Source organism: Spinacia oleracea, chromosome 3 (genome assembly GCF_020520425.1).
Source record: "Spinacia oleracea cultivar Varoflay chromosome 3, BTI_SOV_V1, whole genome shotgun sequence".
Lineage (NCBI taxonomy): Eukaryota > Viridiplantae > Streptophyta > Magnoliopsida > Caryophyllales > Amaranthaceae > Spinacia > Spinacia oleracea.
Window position 1 is genome coordinate 37,034,233 of NC_079489.1, and position 19,852 is coordinate 37,054,084.

General features: G+C 36.7%; 3 protein-coding genes across 6 annotated transcripts; 2 read left to right on the plus strand and 1 right to left on the minus strand.

The window, feature by feature from the left end:
* The first annotated feature begins 3,828 nt into the window (after nucleotides 1-3,828).
* On the plus strand, nucleotides 3,829-4,544 carry LOC130469632 (uncharacterized). Its single transcript, XM_056839030.1, has 3 exons — nucleotides 3,829-3,895; nucleotides 4,109-4,246; nucleotides 4,318-4,544. Exons 1-3 carry the CDS (start codon nucleotides 3,829-3,831, stop codon nucleotides 4,542-4,544), a joined length of 432 nt encoding a protein of 143 aa, XP_056695008.1.
* Nucleotides 4,545-10,384: 5,840 nt separating this feature from the next.
* On the plus strand, nucleotides 10,385-13,504 carry LOC110799382 (probably inactive leucine-rich repeat receptor-like protein kinase At5g06940). The gene is made up of 2 exons (XM_022004634.2): nucleotides 10,385-12,791; nucleotides 12,901-13,504. The coding sequence occupies exons 1-2, from the start codon at nucleotides 10,484-10,486 to the stop codon at nucleotides 13,272-13,274; spliced, it is 2,682 nt and encodes an 893-aa protein (XP_021860326.1). The 5' UTR covers nucleotides 10,385-10,483; the 3' UTR covers nucleotides 13,275-13,504.
* A 298-nt stretch (nucleotides 13,505-13,802) lies between these two features.
* LOC110799383 (uncharacterized) lies at nucleotides 13,803-19,238 on the minus strand. Of its 4 annotated transcripts, none has more exons than XM_056840156.1 (8): nucleotides 18,948-19,238; nucleotides 16,355-17,470; nucleotides 15,964-16,252; nucleotides 15,596-15,805; nucleotides 15,311-15,484; nucleotides 14,879-15,076; nucleotides 14,678-14,791; nucleotides 13,803-14,402 (listed from the first exon to the last, which is right to left on the minus strand). In XM_056840156.1, exons 2-8 carry the CDS (start codon nucleotides 17,314-17,316, stop codon nucleotides 14,061-14,063), a joined length of 2,289 nt encoding a protein of 762 aa, XP_056696134.1. In that variant the 5' UTR covers nucleotides 17,317-17,470; nucleotides 18,948-19,238; the 3' UTR covers nucleotides 13,803-14,060. The 4 variants fall into 4 exon arrangements, with proteins under 4 accessions (XP_056696134.1, XP_021860327.1, XP_021860330.1 ...); XM_022004635.2 differs by lacking the exon at nucleotides 18,948-19,238 and adding an exon at nucleotides 18,610-18,945; XM_022004638.2 differs by lacking the exon at nucleotides 18,948-19,238 and adding an exon at nucleotides 18,701-18,897.
* Nucleotides 19,239-19,852: the final 614 nt, after the last annotated feature.

A 19,852-nucleotide genomic window follows, 5' to 3' on the forward strand; every position in this document is an offset into this window, starting at 1 on the left:
ATATCGTTGAGTTTTACCAAAACTAACATGTACTCACAATTATTTGTGTACCTTACCCCTTTAGTATCGATAAGTAACACCTCGCTATGGCGGAAACCTATTACTAAGATCGATGTAAAGGATATCCAAGTAAGTGTTATTTTGGCATGGCACCTTTTAACTCAATTTTTAAGTTTGGAACTTAAGGCTCTTACTATGTTGGTTAGATATTAAGTGAACTAAAATCCTTAATCATGCAACATAATCAAGCCACAATCTCATGCATATTTAAGACATATTTAAAAGCAATAAATAACTTAAAGAATGCATAAGATAATTGTGATCTAGTATGGTCCGACTTCATCTTGAAGCTTCAACTTCAAAGTCCGTCTTGAAAATGGATTGGAAACTTCGTCTTGAATTTCACCGTGGGAGGCGACATTTTCTTCAAATAGGATAAGCTATAATTAAACTAATTACAACTATTTGATGGTACGCAGACCATATTTGAATTGAAAAACAAATTTGGTGCTATTAGACCAATTACATTCAAATTAATGGTACGCAAACCATATTTTCTATCCTATTTGGGCCATACTAGTCACTTCATAACCTGCAAAACAGTACATATACAATATATACCATTCACCCATTCATTATCATGAATGGCCCACATAGCTGGTTAGTAAAAACACGTTGTATGCATCACATAAATATTTGCAGCAATTAATCAAGGGCACCAATAATCTACCAATTATCCAGTCCTTATTAATTCTAATCAAGTTGTTTAACCTTAAAGGGTTTGTAGACCTAATCAAGAGTTTATGACTAAAATTTCTCCCACTTAAGCCAATAAATTCATATGCTTTACTAATTTTAAACATAAAAATGTATTTCTAGTCTAACCGGAAACATACAAATTTAATTAAAATTTAAAGCTCATATAAATTTATAATTGAATCCATTTTATTTAATTTATTTTCAGTTGATTTAAATGAATTTAAATTAATTCAAGGTTTAATTTAGTAAAATAATTAGTATAAATTAAAATTTATAATAATTATAATATTGAAAATTAAATCCGAGAAAACAATTTAAATTATTAATTTTAAAATTAATTAAAATTATTTCCGAACTGAAAATTCCAAATTGAAATTAAGACGAACCAATCGGGTCAAGACAAGGCCATGGGCTTGCGCCCATACCTCGTCAAGTCCAACAAGCAACAAACCCCTTGTCACTCGATTGATCGTACTGCAAAGCCCAAGCAACAACGCACCAATGCGTCAGGCCCAGCGAGCCACGCTTGCGCGCAGCCCACTCGCCCATCGCCTTGGCGCGCTGCTGGGCATGGCTTGCTGGACAGCTCGTCGCTGCCTTGGTCCATGCCTTGGCGTGCTGCTGAGCGAGACAACGCATGTGTGGCGCAGCATCCATCGCTGCCCACGCGTGCTTGCCTTGCTCGTTGCACTTGCTTGCCCGTTGCCCCGTCGCCCACACGCGTAGCACACACCCCTTAGGCGCATTGCCTTGTGCATGCCACGCTCGTTGCTCGCTGCATTCGTACCGCACGGGCGACGAGCTCCCTTGCTCGTCGTCGCGTGCCCGCACTATACAACACCCCTTAAGGGTAACACGTAGCTTCCATTGCTTTGTGCGTGCAACATTTATGGGCGTTTTCATAAAAATTTAAAATTTTTAATTTAAAATTAATGACAAATTAATAAAACATATTAATTTTATAATTTTAGGGCTAAAAATCGAAAATTTATTAATCAATTAATCTCCGATTAACATGGATTCCAATTTAGGTCATAAAAATTTAAAATTTAACATAAATTAACAATTTTTATGGTGGATTTTAATCATGGATACCTAATTAAATTATTAATTAATTATGAAAAACAAATCAATTCTAAATTATTCGAATTTCAACAAATTAATCATAATTACAAATTAGGTTGTATAATTAACAAGTCTAGGCATTCATAATTGTTAAACATATACTGTAGGTCAATCAAAAACTCAAGATTTATCAACAAGAATTGCAAATACTTAATTTAACATCTTAAATTTACAAACTTTTGCGTTCGAAAAACTTAAACCTCCGGAAAGTCATAGTTAGGCTTCGAATTTGGGAATTCTGGGTTCGGCCGAAAACGACTATTTTTGTCAAAATTTTAGAATGCCTTTTACATGCGAAATTGACACAAAAATCACTCGATTTGGTTGAGTAACGAATATTTTGCCGAAAAACTGCGTACATATAATTAAATAAACGCAATTTGGAATTAATTACGAAAACTAATCACCCCTTTAATTCCTTGCAAATTTGTAAAATTTAACCATGTTCATGCAATTTAGATTATGAAAATAATAAGATGCTCGTGATACCACTGTTAGGTTATGATACATATGACAAAACATAAATCATGCGGAAAACCTTAATGTCAGGAAACATATTATTTACACATAATCATTTAGCATAATTAAGATGCATACACTTTGTAGCGTGCCCTCCCTAGCTGCTCCTGAACCGAACAAGAAAAAGTATTTAGGACTCCAAGTGTCGTCCCTCCGTAGATAGTCCACAGCACGTCCGGATCCGCCTTAAGCTTGACCAACTAGAATCGCCCTTAAGGTTCTAAGAATTTCGGCTAATAGGCTACAAGTGTTTGGCTGATTTTGTTCCAAAATCTTACCTTTGAATACTTCAATTCTCAATGTAAATATGTGACCCTAGACACCTATTTATAGAGTTATGGAAAAGGACTTGGAATCTTATTAAGATACTAATTTATTTAATTAGAATATTATTAAAACTCTATTAAACAAATTCTATCTTTATTAGGATTAGGATTTAGTCATATGACGAATCCCGGTAGCTTTAGGATTCGAGTAACACACTTCGAGTGATACGCTAGCACCGCACGCAGGCCTTGCGGCCCACGCACAGCGCCAACCCACTTCGTCGAAGCCCCGCGCGCGCGCCCAGGCCATTGATGGGCCTGGCCTTGCGCTGGGCCTGGCGTGGCTTGGCAGCGTGTGTTTGGTGCGCTTCGGCTTGCTGGGCGATGGCCCGGCTTCGTGCTGGGCCTTCGTCTGGAAGGCCTCGTCCGATACTAATTCGTACAATACGCTTCCGATTAAATTCTCGATTCTGGAATTCATTTCCGATACAAACAATATTTAATATTTCCGATTCCAGAATTAATTTCTGTTTCGAACAAATATTTAATATTTCCGTTTCCGGAATTATTTTCCGATTTCGATAATATTTCCGATTCTGACAATATTTCCATTTCCGGCAATATTTCCGATTCCGCAATATTTCCATTTCCAATAATATTTTCCGATACGTACCATGTTTCCGTTTCCGGCAACATCTACGACTTGGATAATATTTATATTTTCGATACGATCCATATTTCCGTTTCCGGCAATATCATCGTTTCCGGAGTATTCATTTCTTGCCTTTGACGATCTTAGCTCCCACTGAAACCATGATCCGTCGATTCCGAATATCATAGATGGAGTATTTAATTCCATTAAATACTTGATCCGTTTACGTACTATTTGTGTGACCCTACGGGTTTAGTCAAGAGTAAGCTGTGGATTAATATCATTAATTCCACTTGAACTGAAGCGGCCTCTAGCTAGGCATTCAGCTCACTTGATCTCACTGAATTATTTACTTGTTAATTAATACTGAACCGCATTTGATTAGACTTAACATTATATGCATACTTGGACCAAGGAAATTATTTCCTTCAGTTGGGGTCTAAAAACTGTGATAGAACTCATGTAAAGTAAGCCGTTGTTAGCAATGGTCCCCTAATAACTGATTCAATGAGGAACTTGCTAAGTGCAGCTTACTCAAAAGATGAAATTAAAGCTGCTATGTGGGATATAGATGGTAACAAGGCCCCTGGCCCTGATGGGTTTGGGAGTGCATTTTTTTAAGGTTCTTGGGAGGATATAGGGGATGATGTATGCTCTGTAGTCTTGGATTACCTGAACAGTGGGAAAATTTTGTGAGAAATTAACACAACAAGCATCACTCTCATTCCTAAAGGAAACTGTCCTGAGAGTGTACAAGAATTTAGACCAATATCCTGTTGCAATGTAGTTTACAAGTGCATCTCAAAGGTGTTGTGTAATAGATTAAGGGTTGTCTTACCAGAGATGATATCTCAGAACCAGGGAGCCTTTGTGCATAATAGGTTCATTGCTCATAACATTATGGTGTGTCAAGATTTAGCACAAGGTATGAAAGGAAGAATGGGGGTGCAAGTTGCATAATCAAACTGGATCTTTAGAAGGCCTATGATACTGTAGAATGGGATTTTGTGGAAGAGATGTTGGTTAGCTTAAAGTTTCCTACTCACTTCACACACTTGATCATGCAGTGTGTTAGGACTCCTAGATTTTCCTTATCTATCAATGGTGCTCTACATGGATTTTTTGAAGGAAAAAGGGGATTTAGACAAGGTGATCCTTTGTCTCCATTACTGTTTGTTCTTTGCATTGAATATCTGTCTAGAGTTCTGCTGATGGTAGGGTAGAAAGATGGTTTTAAGTTCCACCCAAAATGCAAACAATCCAAGCTAACTCACTTGTGCTTTGCTGATGACCTAATTTTATGCTGCAAAGATGATTTCAAATCTGTACACCTAATGATGCAAGAGTTTAAACTCTTTTCTGATACCACTGGGTTGAAAGAAGGTCCCTCAAAAACTTCAGTGTTTTGTTCTGGCATGTCAAAAGGTGATATTCAGAGAATCCTTGATATGACAGGCTTTGTCAAAGGTTGTTTTCCTTTTAGATATCTGAGTATTCCTATTTGCTCTAAGAGGATCTCAATAGCTGATTGTGAGAAGATAGTTGAGAAGATGTGTGCCAGAGTTAAACTTTGGAGTTCTAGAAACCTGTCCTTTCCTGGCAGATTGACTTTAGTGAATTATGTCCTAATGACATTACAGTCATATTGGTCTCAAATCATGATTCTGCCAAAAGGAGTATTCAAAGCTGTTAATAGAATTTGCAGGAACTTTTTATGGAGTGGTTTAGTTGATTCTAACCTCCCTGGGAAAGTGGCTTGGAGTCACTTATGTAAATCTAAAAAAGAAGGTGGCCTAGGTTTGTTGAACTTGAAACTGTGGAATATTGCTGCAATGGGAAAACATGTGTGGATGATTGCATAAAAAACGACAATGTATGGGTGAAATGGGTACTGTAGACACCTAATTTGTGTCTCCCCTCTGGGATGATGACGATACCATTATCCTTACTAGGCGGTTGGAATAACTCCATGCGGAAATCCCAATTGCTAAGAACATCTCCAAAATACAAGATCCAAAATCCAATCCCCGAGGTCGTTCCCCTTCCGGAACTCGGTACAAAATACAATTTTCAGAAACCAATTTCAAAATCCAAGTACAATCTCATCTAGTAGACCATTCCATTGGTTTTACTAAGCCCTTTCCACTCAAAATCATATAAGGCAAGTCAAATTCGGGCGCCGACCCACAAAACCGAGCAAGCCGGGCCTCGTCCCGTAAAACCGAAGTTCAAAACCCGAGAAAGGCTTGTTTTTAGACGCAAATTCAAGTCTTAACCTCCAAGCAAACACTACACGCCAAACATCGTACTATTTGACGAAGGTACACCCATACAAGACAAATCAAGGACGACATCTTTCCGTCCTTTTTGGCGGCATTCATGCCACGTCACCAGCGCCCAGCGCTGCCAGCTGCGTGCTGCGCTGGCGATGGCTGGCGTTTTGCGGCCATTTTTCCTATAAAAACCCCCAAATCCCAGCATTATGGGAGGTAGATTTCAAATACAACGTCGTAATACCAAAATTACGCCTCAAATTCAAGTCCAAAAATCCTTCAAAAAAACACATACAAACTTCAAGTTCTAAGCAATTGGGAGCTCTAAAAGGAATTCTTGCCTAAACCTAAATAGGTAATTCCGAATCCCACCATATTCAATCATGTTTCTTTGATTTTCCTATTTCAAAAATGATTAGCAAGTTGGCATTTTTATTACTAAAAATGTCACTTGCAACAATCATACATCTTTTCAAAATCCAAACTTTTCAAAATACAAAAATGCAAACTTTCAAGATTCAAGGATGTTTAAAGTTGTTTGCAATCACTTCTTTGAACTAGAATCACTTTCAAACATGGAGTAATCAAAGATGACACCTTTTTAACTTTTAAAGGTTCAGTCTTTTGAGATTCAAAACTCCATTTTCAATATACAAGTTCAAGTTTTCAAATTTCAAGATCCCACAATGTTTAGGGTTGCTCATGACTACTTCCCTAAACTAGGATCATTTGAAAATAAGAGCACATCAAAGATATAACCTTTTCAACATTAAAAGGTCCGATCTTTGAGATTCAAGTCTCTTAAGCTTCAATATTTCAAGTACAATTTTCAATATTTCAAGTTCAAGTTCAATTATTTCAAGTTCAATATTTCAAGATTCAAACTTTCAAGTTCAAGTTCTATATGCAAAATCTAGGATACTTTGGGATGAGAAACTTCTCCCAAGTTGAGATTTTTGGCTTTGAATTCGTGTCGGGCGCACTTATTTTTAAGGAGCCGCTTGGCGTTCGAATCTCATGTGCCCAAGTACAAATTTCAATTATGCACCTTTCAATATTGCAATTTCAATTATGCACCTTTCAATTCCGCAATTTCAATATCGCACTTTCAATTCCGCAATTTCAATATCGCACTTTCAATTTCGCATTTCAATTCCGCATCTTTACTTGCCTAGTCCTTCTAGGCAACGTGGACCTACTCCCTAGTCCGTTTCTAGGGGGTCTTGTATTTACTAATTCCGCATTTTATTGGCTATTGTGATGTTGCTTTATTTTCTTTATTGCTTTCATCACCATACATGCTAAATACAACAAAATACAAGGTTACATCACGCTTAACAAAGATAATTTCTTGGACAAACCGATCTTAGGTTCCTTTAAATTAACCTTTAAAGAAAAGTGACCACCATACAATTAGAGATTCTATTTGCTCTGAAAATTCAAACACACATAGTCTAATGTAGGGTATATTTTCGAAAATGCTATGTCACGTACTCGAATAATTTCTAAAGCTCGCGGAATAAGCATCTCGTTCCCGTGCCCGGATCTCACTCATCCGTTTCGAGGATTCAAAGCCTTATCCAAAATAGAGTCACTTGCGGTCTTTCCAAACGAGACTTTAAACAATGTTTGGTGGCGACTCCTTCGAGGTACAAAAATACAACGGTTTTCTAAAAAACCACCCCCCTTGTAGGGAAAAGGAGCATACTTGCGATGCGACCAAAAAACACCCCCTACAGGTACATTCAGTGTACATTAAAGACAAGAACTGGTGGGATTATGTCCCTAAAGTTGGTGACAGTTGGTACTGGAGAGCTATTTGTCAAGTTAAAGACATGATGAAAGGTTATCTCACACTTGATCAATTAGTGGCTATGCCTAAATATTCCATCAAACAGGCTTACTGCAGTCTGCTTCCTGCTAATGTTAGACCGCAATGGACTAATGCTATATGGACAGGTTGGGAGTTCCAAAGCATAGATTCATCACCTGGTTGGCTATGCTGGAGAGACTTAAGACCAAGGAAAAATTGATGAAAATAGGTGTTACTACTGATAACCTTTGCCTTATGTGTGGGACTGAGGTGGAGAACCATAATCACCTATTTTTAGGTGTGTGTACATTGCACAATGCTGGACTCATATCTCTATGTGGCTAGGTATCTCTCTAGCCAATACTGATTTACATAGTTTGATTCATTGGATACAGAAAAGGAAAACTTCCAGATTTAGGAAGGGAGTGCTTGTCACTGGTATACTTTGTACAGTTTACCATATATGGAAGGAGAGGAATAATGCACTTTGGAATGCACAAATTAAAAGGGTTGACAATGTGTGTGACCTTATACAGAAGACTGTATATAACAAGATTTATACTGTTTTACCTAGAGCTGTAAGCACTAGGGATCATAGCTGGTTTTTAGCCCTGTTTATAGGGTAGTGCTCACTGGTTTTTTGTGCCAGTGGTTGTTTCTGATCAGAGGGTTCTGTCCTCTTGATCTTTGTTGAAGTTGTACATGTTGATGCAATAATATATCTTACTTGCTTATCAAAAAAAACATTTACACGGTCACAACCGCGAATCCAAGGGGGGCCTATCTAGGCCATGGCCCGCCCCATCAAGAAACAAACTAGTATAATTCTTTGCATTATCTTCACACGTGTACTTTGGTAGCTCAGTTGGTAGTGTATTCTTTCTCGTTATATGTTGCATTATCTTCACACGGGTTCCGATCCCCTTAGAAGGCTCATAAATTCTTTTTTTTGTTTGTCAATGTTGCACAGGAATTAGGAAGTGAGTTATGCTTTCTTCGAACTTACTTCGTATTACTTTTTACCGAACTCAAATTGTTCTTCCTGACTAAAGCCAATGTTTACTTATTAATTTTTTTTTTTTATTGAATGTTGATCTTTCAAGGTAAACGATTAAAGCCTTAATTACTATCTTGTTATAGTCACGATGCTTATTATTTCAACACATATAACTTGAATGAATAGCATAAAAGTAAAAGTAATCCAAGAAAAATGTGGCATAAATTCAGATTAGCAATAAAAATATCAGTTTTTTTTAGATGCAAGCTATGAGCGATTAATTAAAAATAAAGAGTTTTACAAAAAAGATATTCCATCTATGTAGGCCTATCTTCCAACATAACATCCGAAATACATTCGATAACTCGGTCCAAAAACTCTAAAGCATAATTTGCTATTACATTAGTCCTACAAATCTTGGCTAATCTTGCTAAAAATATCAGTTTTTATTTTTTAAAGACTAGTTTATGAAGTTACGGAGCATAAATCTTTCTTATTTAAGTTTGGTCTATCCGATAATTTTTTTCTGGATCCGCCGCTACGTGGTCAAAGTAAAAGAGTAAAATAGAACCCTATTTGAGGTAAAGTACAAAATCAATACCCTCCCGTGAATAAAAACTCATTACCATAATAGCCTATCTGACCGATCTAGAATCTTTCTTTTTGTACAATTAAATTTTGATTAATTGACTAAATTAGATCAGACAAATAAACATTGTTTATTTTGTTAATAAGTGGAATGTCAAATCAGTTTGTCTTATGTGTTTCAACTTTCAAGTTTCACCATTACTTAGGATTCTTTTTGCAGAAATCAAAGCTTTGATTACTACTCTACGTATTTCCCAATTTTAAGATTTTTATGCAAAACCTAGAAACCACTATAAAGTCAATATGATTTATAATAAAACTTTAAAAACCAAGAGTTATAAGCCAAAGAAAAGGATTAATGAATTATCAGATAATACGTGTATCAATTATGTATTGACCTAATAGTTATGAATGAGGATGTGCGTACACAGGTTTAAAAATTTGAATCCCCTCCTTTACTTGTAGAGTTGTAGTTTGTATTTCTTTAAAGAGGAGGCATTCCAAACATAACTTTGACTATCAATTGTGGTTTATATTTAGAAAAAAAAATAGTTATGTGTAATTTTGTTATACGTCTCATTTGTAGATGTTTAATATCAACTTTTTATAATTTTAATCGTTGATAATTAAAGATAGTAATGATTGAAATATTGCATTAGCAAACATGATAGTCGAATCGTTTAACTAAAAAAGAATGGAGAAAGAATATTAATGCTCATACTCTAAATTTAAATAACCGAGAAAGTCCAAATTTAGGTTCAATCAGTTCAGATTTAGGCCTTGTTTTTTTAAACTTAATTTATTATGTACAGAGTAAAACATAATAACAAATAAATAAAATATAAATCACTGTATGGAGTAGTATTAATTAGAATATTATTTTAATTATTAATTATTAATTGTTAATTTTGAATTATTAATTGTTTATTATTCATTATTAATTATTAGTGGAGTATTAAATTATTAATTATTAATTAATTAGTAAAAAAAACAATAAAAAAAGTAATTTAGATAAGAGAAGCGAAAAGCCAACTCCAAAAAGCTACTCCGTAATAACACCAGTTTTTCATTTTTGCCGAAAAATCTAGCTAAAATGCCAATTACCAAACATATATTATGGCTGTTTAACCAGATTAAAAAGCCAAAAGCCAACCAAAAAGCCAGCAAAAAACAAGGGTGAATATAACAATTTTAATAATATGAGGCGTCTTTTCACTTCCGCATATAAAATTGCCCTTAAAACATGTCACATCGGCTCACATGTACTGTAGCATTTTGCAAATACATTCTAACAAGTCCTTGAAAAAAATGTCAAACAGTAGCGGACATTGGACCCATCAACATCCACCCATCAAACCCTCTTGACTTTTACATTCGCTCCTAAATTTTCATTTTCAACACTAGCACAGCACACAGTATAGTATAATTAACCAAACCAAAGAAAACCAAACACTTGCTGCCAAGCTCACTCATTTCACTCACTACCCTCCAATGGCTACCTTCTTCTGCACCACCACCATTAATTACTACTACTCATTCATCTTCCTCATTTTCTCTTTCCTCATTATTCCTTTCATCAACACCACCTCTGAACCTGACATTCTTCTCTCTTTCAAATCCACCATTAAAGACCCTTCCAACTTCCTTGCTTCTTGGTCCAACACTACACTTACTCACCACTGCAACTGGACTGGCATTACCTGCACCAATCACAACACTCCATCTGTCACTTCACTTAATCTTCAAAGTTTCAATCTTTCTGGTGAACTCTCCCCTGCAATCTGTCAGCTCTTTAATCTGTCTTCCCTTAATCTTGCTGATAATCTCTTTAATCAGCCAATCCCACTTCACTTTTCTGAGTGTGACTCTTTGGTTAGTCTTAATCTTAGCAGTAATCTCATTTGGGGTACTATCCCAGAACAGATTTCCCAGTTTTCCGCTTTGGAAGTCATTGATTTTAGCATAAATCATATTGAGGGTAAAGTCCCAGAAAGTTTTGGGTTGTTGAAACATTTGAAAGTTATTAACTTTGGTAACAATTTGCTCACAGGCAATCTTCCTAGAGTTTTTGGGAATTTCACTAATCTTGTTGTTCTTGATTTGTCTGAGAATCAGTTTTTAGAGAGTGAGATTCCCAGTGATATTGGTAATCTGGGAAAACTTGAGCAGATTTTCCTGCAAAATTCAGGGTTTTTTGGGGTTTTTCCGGATACTTTTCTGGGTTTGAGTAGCTTAAAAGTGCTTGATCTTTCCCAGAATAACCTAACTGGTGAGCTTCCCAAGAATCTTGGTGCTTCATTGGGAAATTTGGTGTCTTTTGATGTTTCATCCAATAAGCTTAGTGGGCCATTCCCAAATGGGATTTGTAGTGGAAAAACCCTAATTAGCCTTAGTCTTCACACTAACTACTTTACTGGGTTATTGCCTGAAAGTGTGAACCAATGCTTGAATCTTGAAAGATTTCAAGTGCAGAATAATGGGTTTTCTGGGGATTTCCCGAATGGGTTATGGTCTTTGCCCAAGATTATTCTCATAAGAGGTGAAAATAATAGGTTTTCTGGCGAAATTCCTGAGATTATATCAACTGCTTTCAAATTAGAGCAAATTCAGATTGATAATAACAGTTTTACTGGTAGTATTCCTAAGGGTCTTGGATCACTAAAGAGTTTATACAGATTTTCTGCTTCGAATAACCGTTTGTTTGGTGGGATTCCCCCTAGTTTTTGTGATTCTCCTGTTATGAGTATTATCAATCTTTCTCATAATTTGCTGTCTGGTAAAATTCCTGAGGTGAAGAAATGTAGGAAGCTAGTATCATTAGCGCTTGCTGATAACAGTTTAGTTGGTGAAATCCCACATTCACTTGGGGAATTACCTGTGTTAACTTACCTTGACCTTTCTGACAACAATCTCACTGGTTTGATCCCAGATGAGCTTCAAAACTTGAAGCTGGCATTGTTCAACGTTTCCTACAATGGATTGACAGGGAGGGTACCTTTCTTGTTACTAACAGGCCTCCCAGCATCATTTTTGCAAGGAAATCCAGGTCTTTGTGGTCCGGGGTTGCCTAATTCTTGTTTGGATGAAGGGAAACAACACCGGCATGCCAGTCTTACAAAAACGGGATATGCCTTTATATCTATAGCTCTAGCTGTTGCTATGGTCATGGTTGTTTACGCACTTCTCTTGATTCATCGTCGTGCTAAGAAGAGATCAGAAATGGGTGTTTGGCATTCAGTATTCTTCTATCCTTTGAGGATTTCTGAGCAGGATTTGGTCATGGCAATCAATGAGAAAACTGCAGTAGGTAGTGGTGGAACTTTTGGGAAGGTCCATATCATAAGCTTACCAAGTAGTGAGCTTATTGCTGTAAAAAAGCTGGTGAATTCTGGGAACCAGTCAACAAAATATTTGAAAGGAGAAATCAAAACATTAGCTAAAATCAGGCATAAGAACATTGTCAAAATCCTTGGTTTCTGTTCCACAGAAGATTCAATTTTTATCATTTATGAGTATTTGCCAAAGGGAAGCTTGGGTGACATACTTGGCGGGCCAAATTTTCAGATGCAGTGGAATGTTAGGTTGAGAATTGCCATTGGGGTTGCTCACGGGTTAGCATATCTTCACAATGATTACTCCCCTAATCTGCTACACAGAGATGTGAAATCAACCAATATTCTTCTGGATGCTGATTTTGAGCCCAAGATTACAGACTTTGCTCTCGACAGAATTGTGGGCGATGCTTCATTTCAGTCTATTTTGGCCTTTGAATCACCATCTTCTTGTTACGTCGCACCAGGTAAATATACTAAGTTTAAGAAAAACTGAGCACTCAAAACCCACAAATTTTGTAGTATTGATTGTTAATTTTGCACAACATTATGCTCATTATACTGCTTGGTTTGCAGAATGTAAATACAACAAAAAAGCGACAGAAGAGATGGATGTATATAGTTTCGGAGTGGTGCTGTTAGAACTGGTGACTGGAAGACAAGCAGGGTTAGCAGATTCAGAAGAATTATCTCTGGATATTGTGAAGTGGGTTCGAAGGAAGATCAACATTGCAAATGGATCTGACCATGTTCTCGACCCTAGGATATCGGCGTCTTCTAAACAAGAGATGGTTGGAGCATTAGAGCTGGGCATACATTGTACTAGTGTAATGCCTGAGAAAAGGCCATCAATGACTGAGGTTATCAAGGCCCTTCAAACTCTTGGCTCAACGTCTAGCTCTAGACGTCTACAGTTTACTTCCTCTGATGACAATTCACTTCCAGTTTGAGAAATTAACAGCAGCAATAGCCAAGTATCATATTTTTAGTAATATTATGTAAATCCAGCTCGATTTACTTGTTTCTATAATTACTACTTCTTGTTTTTGAAGGAGGATGCTCAGCATCAGCATCAGCACCAATATACTACTAGTACTAGTTTGCGATTTTTTGAATACTAGTTATAAGAAATACAATACAAGTTATAGCTAAATACATATGCTGATGGTACTTCCAGTTTTCTGCTAATGTTCTTTTGGTGCACATGATGCACCATGCTCTATGTGCACCATGGTCCATAGTCCACGGATTGCTATATTGCTTAAAAAAACCATAAAAATTCTATCTTGTACGCCCAAGGACAAGAGATACTGGAGAACAGTCTCATAAGATCATTACTTTCCCCTGATATTATTTGTCTCAGCAGTCTATTTCCTTAACTTGCTGTACAGAACAGAAAGAATGAAGATAAAGCTTGTTTGCCCACCCACAACATGGTCGATTGGTCGGGCACTGTAGTGTTCGGAAACAAATCTGTCTTGCGGCTGACAACAATTATCCGAATGCCTTTTCAATATAGCGGCTTATCTTTGCCCAATTTCACCAAGTAAACTTTATTTCCTTTACATGAACGTAAACTTTAGATTGCATTCCTCTAAACTTACTTACAATGTACTACATAGTACTACTTAACATACATCATTTGTTGCGGATTCAGAAATTTTCAGCTTCTATCCTTGTATGTATACACCTAAAGATGAAGAAAAGGAGGGTGCAGACACAAACACCATCAGAACCTACAAAGACCACACCTCTCGGAGGAGCTCATACCTTGAATTCACTATGCAGCCTGCAGTTTGTTCCAAGGATTTCAGCCCTGCATTCCCATTTTGCAATATACGAGGTGATGATTGCTCAATGAAGGAGGTGAGTGGGGAACCTATATCGTCCAATTCCTCATCGCTCATGTATCCTTTCTTCTGTACTATACACATATTCCTCTCAACTCCAGGTTTCCCTCCTGTCTCGGCAACTTTCTCTGAAACATCACCAGATGATGGAGGGAAGTACGAAACAACAGGAGCTCCATAAGGAAAGCTTCCAAAAGCTTCTCCTCCTACTTTTCGCTCCACAAAACTCTGCACATGTTGAATACAATAAATACTAACAGGTGAATTTTCCATTTACATGCTATGTACTGTAGCTGAAAGCTTTAGTTAGTACTCCGTACTCGGCTACTCTACCTTTCCATTTTTCGGACCTCCTAAAACATAAATACTATATGGCATAGCTTAAATTTGTATGGTAGTGTGCTAGTGCCTACTGATGTAAAATTTTGAACAATGAATTAAAGTTGTGGTAATTTAATTCGTGTCTGTTACTAACGAACTGAGGGAATAAATTTATTTTTTACCTCAGCGTTCAGTGCCTCTAAGACTTCTCCAGGCACTGCATCTGGACAAAACTCATCTGGAGTGAAGTAGCACAGGATCCGTTTAATCACACCCAAATTTACTGAAGGGCAAACCTGCAAACGTAGAATAAAATCAGGTTTTATGAACAAAAATTAGGTGGTATTAGTGTCATATAGTATGCCAGTGTACTGAGATTTTACCTCGTACCTAATGGAACGGTCCATAAGCATATCTTTAGGGAGCATCAGGAGGTCACTCAGTTCATTAAGAAGGAAAAAACATTTAGTTTTATCATGTGTAATATTGTGATCATCGCTGTAGGTTTCAGTATCATCTATTGGGAGGGAGTCCTCCTCCATGTCTAGCTTGTCAGAAAACCATCTCGACCAATTCCCAACCTGAAAAAAATAGTAAATCATCTACTGAATTTCTCAAGGATTTTCTCTAAAAAGGACTGGTGCAAACTGTTTACAGGAAAGAACAATTGACAGTTTGACACTAATAAAAATGGTAATAACATTACTCCTAAAAGAAACAGATGCCATCATCTCTAAGCTTCATGATAAACTGACCCCAAAACAACACTTATTTCCAACCAGAGGAAGCAAAAAGAAAAGAGCTTGATGGCTTACAGAATTCTTTAGTTGTGCACCAGAGCCAAAGCTGAAGTCCCCAGCTGGAATTGGTAGAACCCTTGAGTCTACTATAGGATCTGAAACTGGATCAGTAGGAATCTGATGTGCAGATTCCCTTAGTATGGCATTGAACATAGCCACATCTAACCTTCGAACACATTGTTCCATCACCTATTCATTTATCCAAGAACAAAATCTTAGAAAACGATTAAAACAAATAACACGACAATTTATCTCATAAGATGCAATATTGGAGAAGAAACAAAATCAACAACTACATACCATCCTTGCCAATACTGGCAGACAACCACATTCATGTCCTGCAGCACGGACAGGACAAAGCCTCTCGAAAGCACCCTGGAATGCATTTTTCCACAATTCAATAGAGAAAGTTCCTTGTTGCTGATCACCTAAAGATGGACCTAACAATTTTCCAATGCTCTTTTGTCTTATCAAGTCCTCAACAGGCTTTTGCATATTTGGAGTTAGCGCCTAGAGGAAAACAAAATATGTAGTTTGAGAACAGTATCAATTTATATCCCGCTATACCAATTGCCAAATTCCCACTTCTTAAAATCCAGAAAAGGAAGTAAACTTTTAAAACTCATTGCAATGAAATTAAAATCCAGCTAGGTAAGTAGTTTAGCTACCTGCCACCACACTGACTCAACAACCCGAGAGAAAATCCATGATTCAATTTTTTCTAAAGCAGAAGTGAAAGTGCTCGTCTCTTCCCAATCTTCGAACAGCTGGGAAATCTTATTTACTTGCTTCCCACTAGAATGTCCCTTCAATTTCCCCGGGTAAGCATTTCCCTCACTACCTTTTGTACTACCATTTAACGCGCTAAACCTTGCTGGGCTTTTCTGACCAGAGATGCCAAATGCTTGTGAGATGATTTCCCTTAGAACAACAGTGTTTGAGAGCCAAAAGGTTAACCTTAAGAATAAAAATGAAAGCTTCGTCAGAATCCAAGTCGACGCAAAATATGGATAAAAAAATTATCTAAATTACACAGAGAAACCACATTTCAACACTTACCTTGCAACATCATTTCCACAGGTTTTGCTAACCAGAATAAGCCCTGAAACAGTATTTCTGGCAATGGTTGCTCTCTTACTTCGAGTCCAATGTTTACATGCATGTATATAAAGTCTAGAAAGACGTCGAGCAGGTGTATGTACTTTGTGAGCGGAACTACCATGCTCCGGTATCACAGAATAAAGTGAGATCTCTAGCGAAGCAACTACTCTTAGCTCATCCTCCAGTTTCTCAATCCTATTTTCCATAATTTCAGCTTTCTGTTTTAAGGCTGCTCTTTCCTGCTCGGTGTTCATATTACCTTTAGCACAAACAGTATCATCATCACTTCCGCTACATATTTCTTGGTTTGTTACCTCAATAGGTTTATCCTCAGTTCCTTCAGAACATTCAGATGAAGAATCTTTTGGAACTACTTTAGAACCATCGGATTTCATGGGCTCTCTTGGCAGGGAATGGGAATGTTTTACCCCTGAGTTGCTCTTTTCCTGAGTATCACTCACCTTCAATGACCCCTTATTTGGAATTTTATTGGAAACATTTGAAGCTCCATCTATTTTTAGATCATCAACACCTTGGATATCATCCTGGGAAGATGTTGAACCTTTTAAAGATTCATAATCAGAATCATCTCCCTTCTTACCAAACTCACTAGAAGAATCCTCTAAAACATCATCCTCGTCTCCTTTAGGACCTTGAGATGCATCCTCTGACCTGTGTGCATCATCCACATAATGAATAACCACATTTTCATAAACTTCAGAAGGCTCTGCACCCACATTTTTATCGCTTGTAATACTATTAGATGGTGGTTTCGCACGAGAAGCCTTAGTATGAGATTCTTTTGCATTTAATGGTTTGCGGACATTCTCTTGAACTGATTTGTTCTCTCGCCTTGGTGTTCTCACAGATGGCTTTGGTGGATTGTTTTTCTGAACTTTCTTCTTCTCTGATTCCCTCATTGTAATTCACCTCACCACCCTCGCCAGTCGAATATATGGAAAAGTCTGCGATTAAAAGACTCTAAGGCAATTCCAGATACAAAAGATTTGTTTTGCACCTTTATTGTAGATTCTCAGCTAACTGTTCTGGCACTCCCTCAGGTGTATAATTAATCTGCAAGAGAAAATCAACCTATGATCAGCCATTAATCTCAAGAGAATGATACAAGGCATGAAATTTGCTAAGCATTGTACCGACAATAAATATACTACGGACTTCAACTACCACGTATAATATACTATTAAGAAATGTCACGATAAACTACAGAGATATTAAACAGACATAAATGATCAAAGCAAAAAATTCATACAAGAAACAAGAAAAGGCAGAAATTTTGTTATGCACTCCTAAGAGCTGAGAAGTTGTGCATATTCGGAATGAGAATTATAGAAGATGATCACACACTTTCCCTAGAGAACATGAAGGAATATACTCAATAAAATTCAGGACGCTACATTTTCAAAAAGGAACTTGGTAAAGGTGGAGGTAAACCAAATGGATCCAATCACCGAAGATCATACGTAAAAACAGGACAAATATATCAAAGTGCTAACTTGTGGAACAATTTCCTCCAGTCCCCACAAAAAGGGAACGTATTCTTCACTAAAACAGCATCAAACTTCAAAATTAAAATATACTGTATTTCTTTTCCGGATTTATATTTAATTAAGATTATTGAAGAATATTGATTCATTTAAAAAAAAAATCCTCCCCACTCACACCCAACACCATCCTTAAAAAGTAAAAGAAAATAAAGGAAACTTCATCGAATCAGGAAAGTGATTGGTTCTTAGATGCAGAACCATTATTTTATCTGCCATTTAATCACAACAACAACCGACAACTATGATTCTACTCTAAGCAGTTTGAATTTCCACTTCACCAACCAAAAATTCAATGTTACTCACACTTGAATCTAAAATTTTAATCAACTTAATTCAATTAATCAATCTGGTTACTAATGTAGACAAACAATTCATCAAGCTCACTACAATCTGGTAGGATCATGTGTGTGTTTCCGAGTTTCCGATACCAGTTGATTCTATTTCGAGAAAATCAAAAGACGAAACGCACACATGATCCGTACTAAAAACAGAAAGAAAATGAAGGCAAATGAGGCAGGGGTAGACAAAGAAACACAAGTACACAAACATTTCATCAAACACATTGCAGATTTGCAGTGAACAAGTAAGAAACGTAATCATACCAGAATTATAAAATGAAATAAACACAACCCCAGAAAGTAAAATTACCAGAATTCAGGAAAACTCAACCCAAATTGCCAAATGTTTTATTTCCCCACCTAAAAAACACAAATTTATACGGAGTAGTATAAAAGAATACCTAACAACAATAGAAAGTGATAGGCAGCAGATTAAGACATTAAATCAAGCCATATATAGAAGAAAGCGTAGAACTGAAGTGCAAATAAAAGTTAAAAATGCAGAACCCAGCAAAACAAGAGATAAGCAGTTATTAAGTGATAAGTCAATTCAAAGAACTAATACAAACAACGACAACTAGTAAGCCACAATGAAAGGATAAAAGCTGTAAATTGTAATGATACAGAAAAGAGGAAAGAGAGACTTGCCAAAGGAAACAGTGTTTTTTTTTTTGAAGGGGTCGCTTTCGAGAAATTATTATTGGGATTGGCAGCATTGACAAGTGGTGTTGGTTTAAACCTCGAATTCCGAGTGAGAATTGAGAAAGAAAAGCACGTTTTCCATGAAACTTCCTACTTCTGGATTTCAAATATAGAAATGGTGATTTAATGGAGGAAGTAGAAGAAGAAGAGTGGCAGTAAAAATAGGGAGTAGTGGGATTTAAAAATGTAACTGAATTTCATGGAGATAGAGAGTGAAGAGTGGGGGCCGGAGGGGTTACGTTGGATATTTGTTGGTAATGGGAAAATGCAAATGGGTGTCGGTGTGGGGGTGAATATGACCGTCTACTCATAAGATTATTGCGTGGACTTGGTCCACAATAATATTAGTGTGGACCAAAATTAATAGTTTTTTCTGACACTTTTTTACACTTATATGACCATTATCGTTCATATAATAACTATAATAAATTAAACATCAAAATTCCTATACATATTAACCATTTTTTGAAGCATAGTAACCCTATATTTTTTAAAGCGAATTGTGATTTAAGATCACGTTATTCAAACACAATATGTATCAACGACACCAATTTAATATTTTCTTTCATAATAATCCTAATAAAAAACCAAAATAAATTAAAAATAATTTGTTGACTTTATTTTAAGGCATGGTCTACAATAAATTTAGTGTGGACCAAGTCCATTTAAAAATTGGTACTACTTATAGGTCGGGCGGGGCGGGACGGATGTGGATATAAGCCCCTTTATCCCAACCTAAAATTTTTATCTCATCTTTGCCCCATTATCCATGGCGGTTACAAAATTCATCTTCATCCCTGTCCCAACGGGTATAAACTAAAATTAATCCCCGCCCTACTACCCGACTAGAT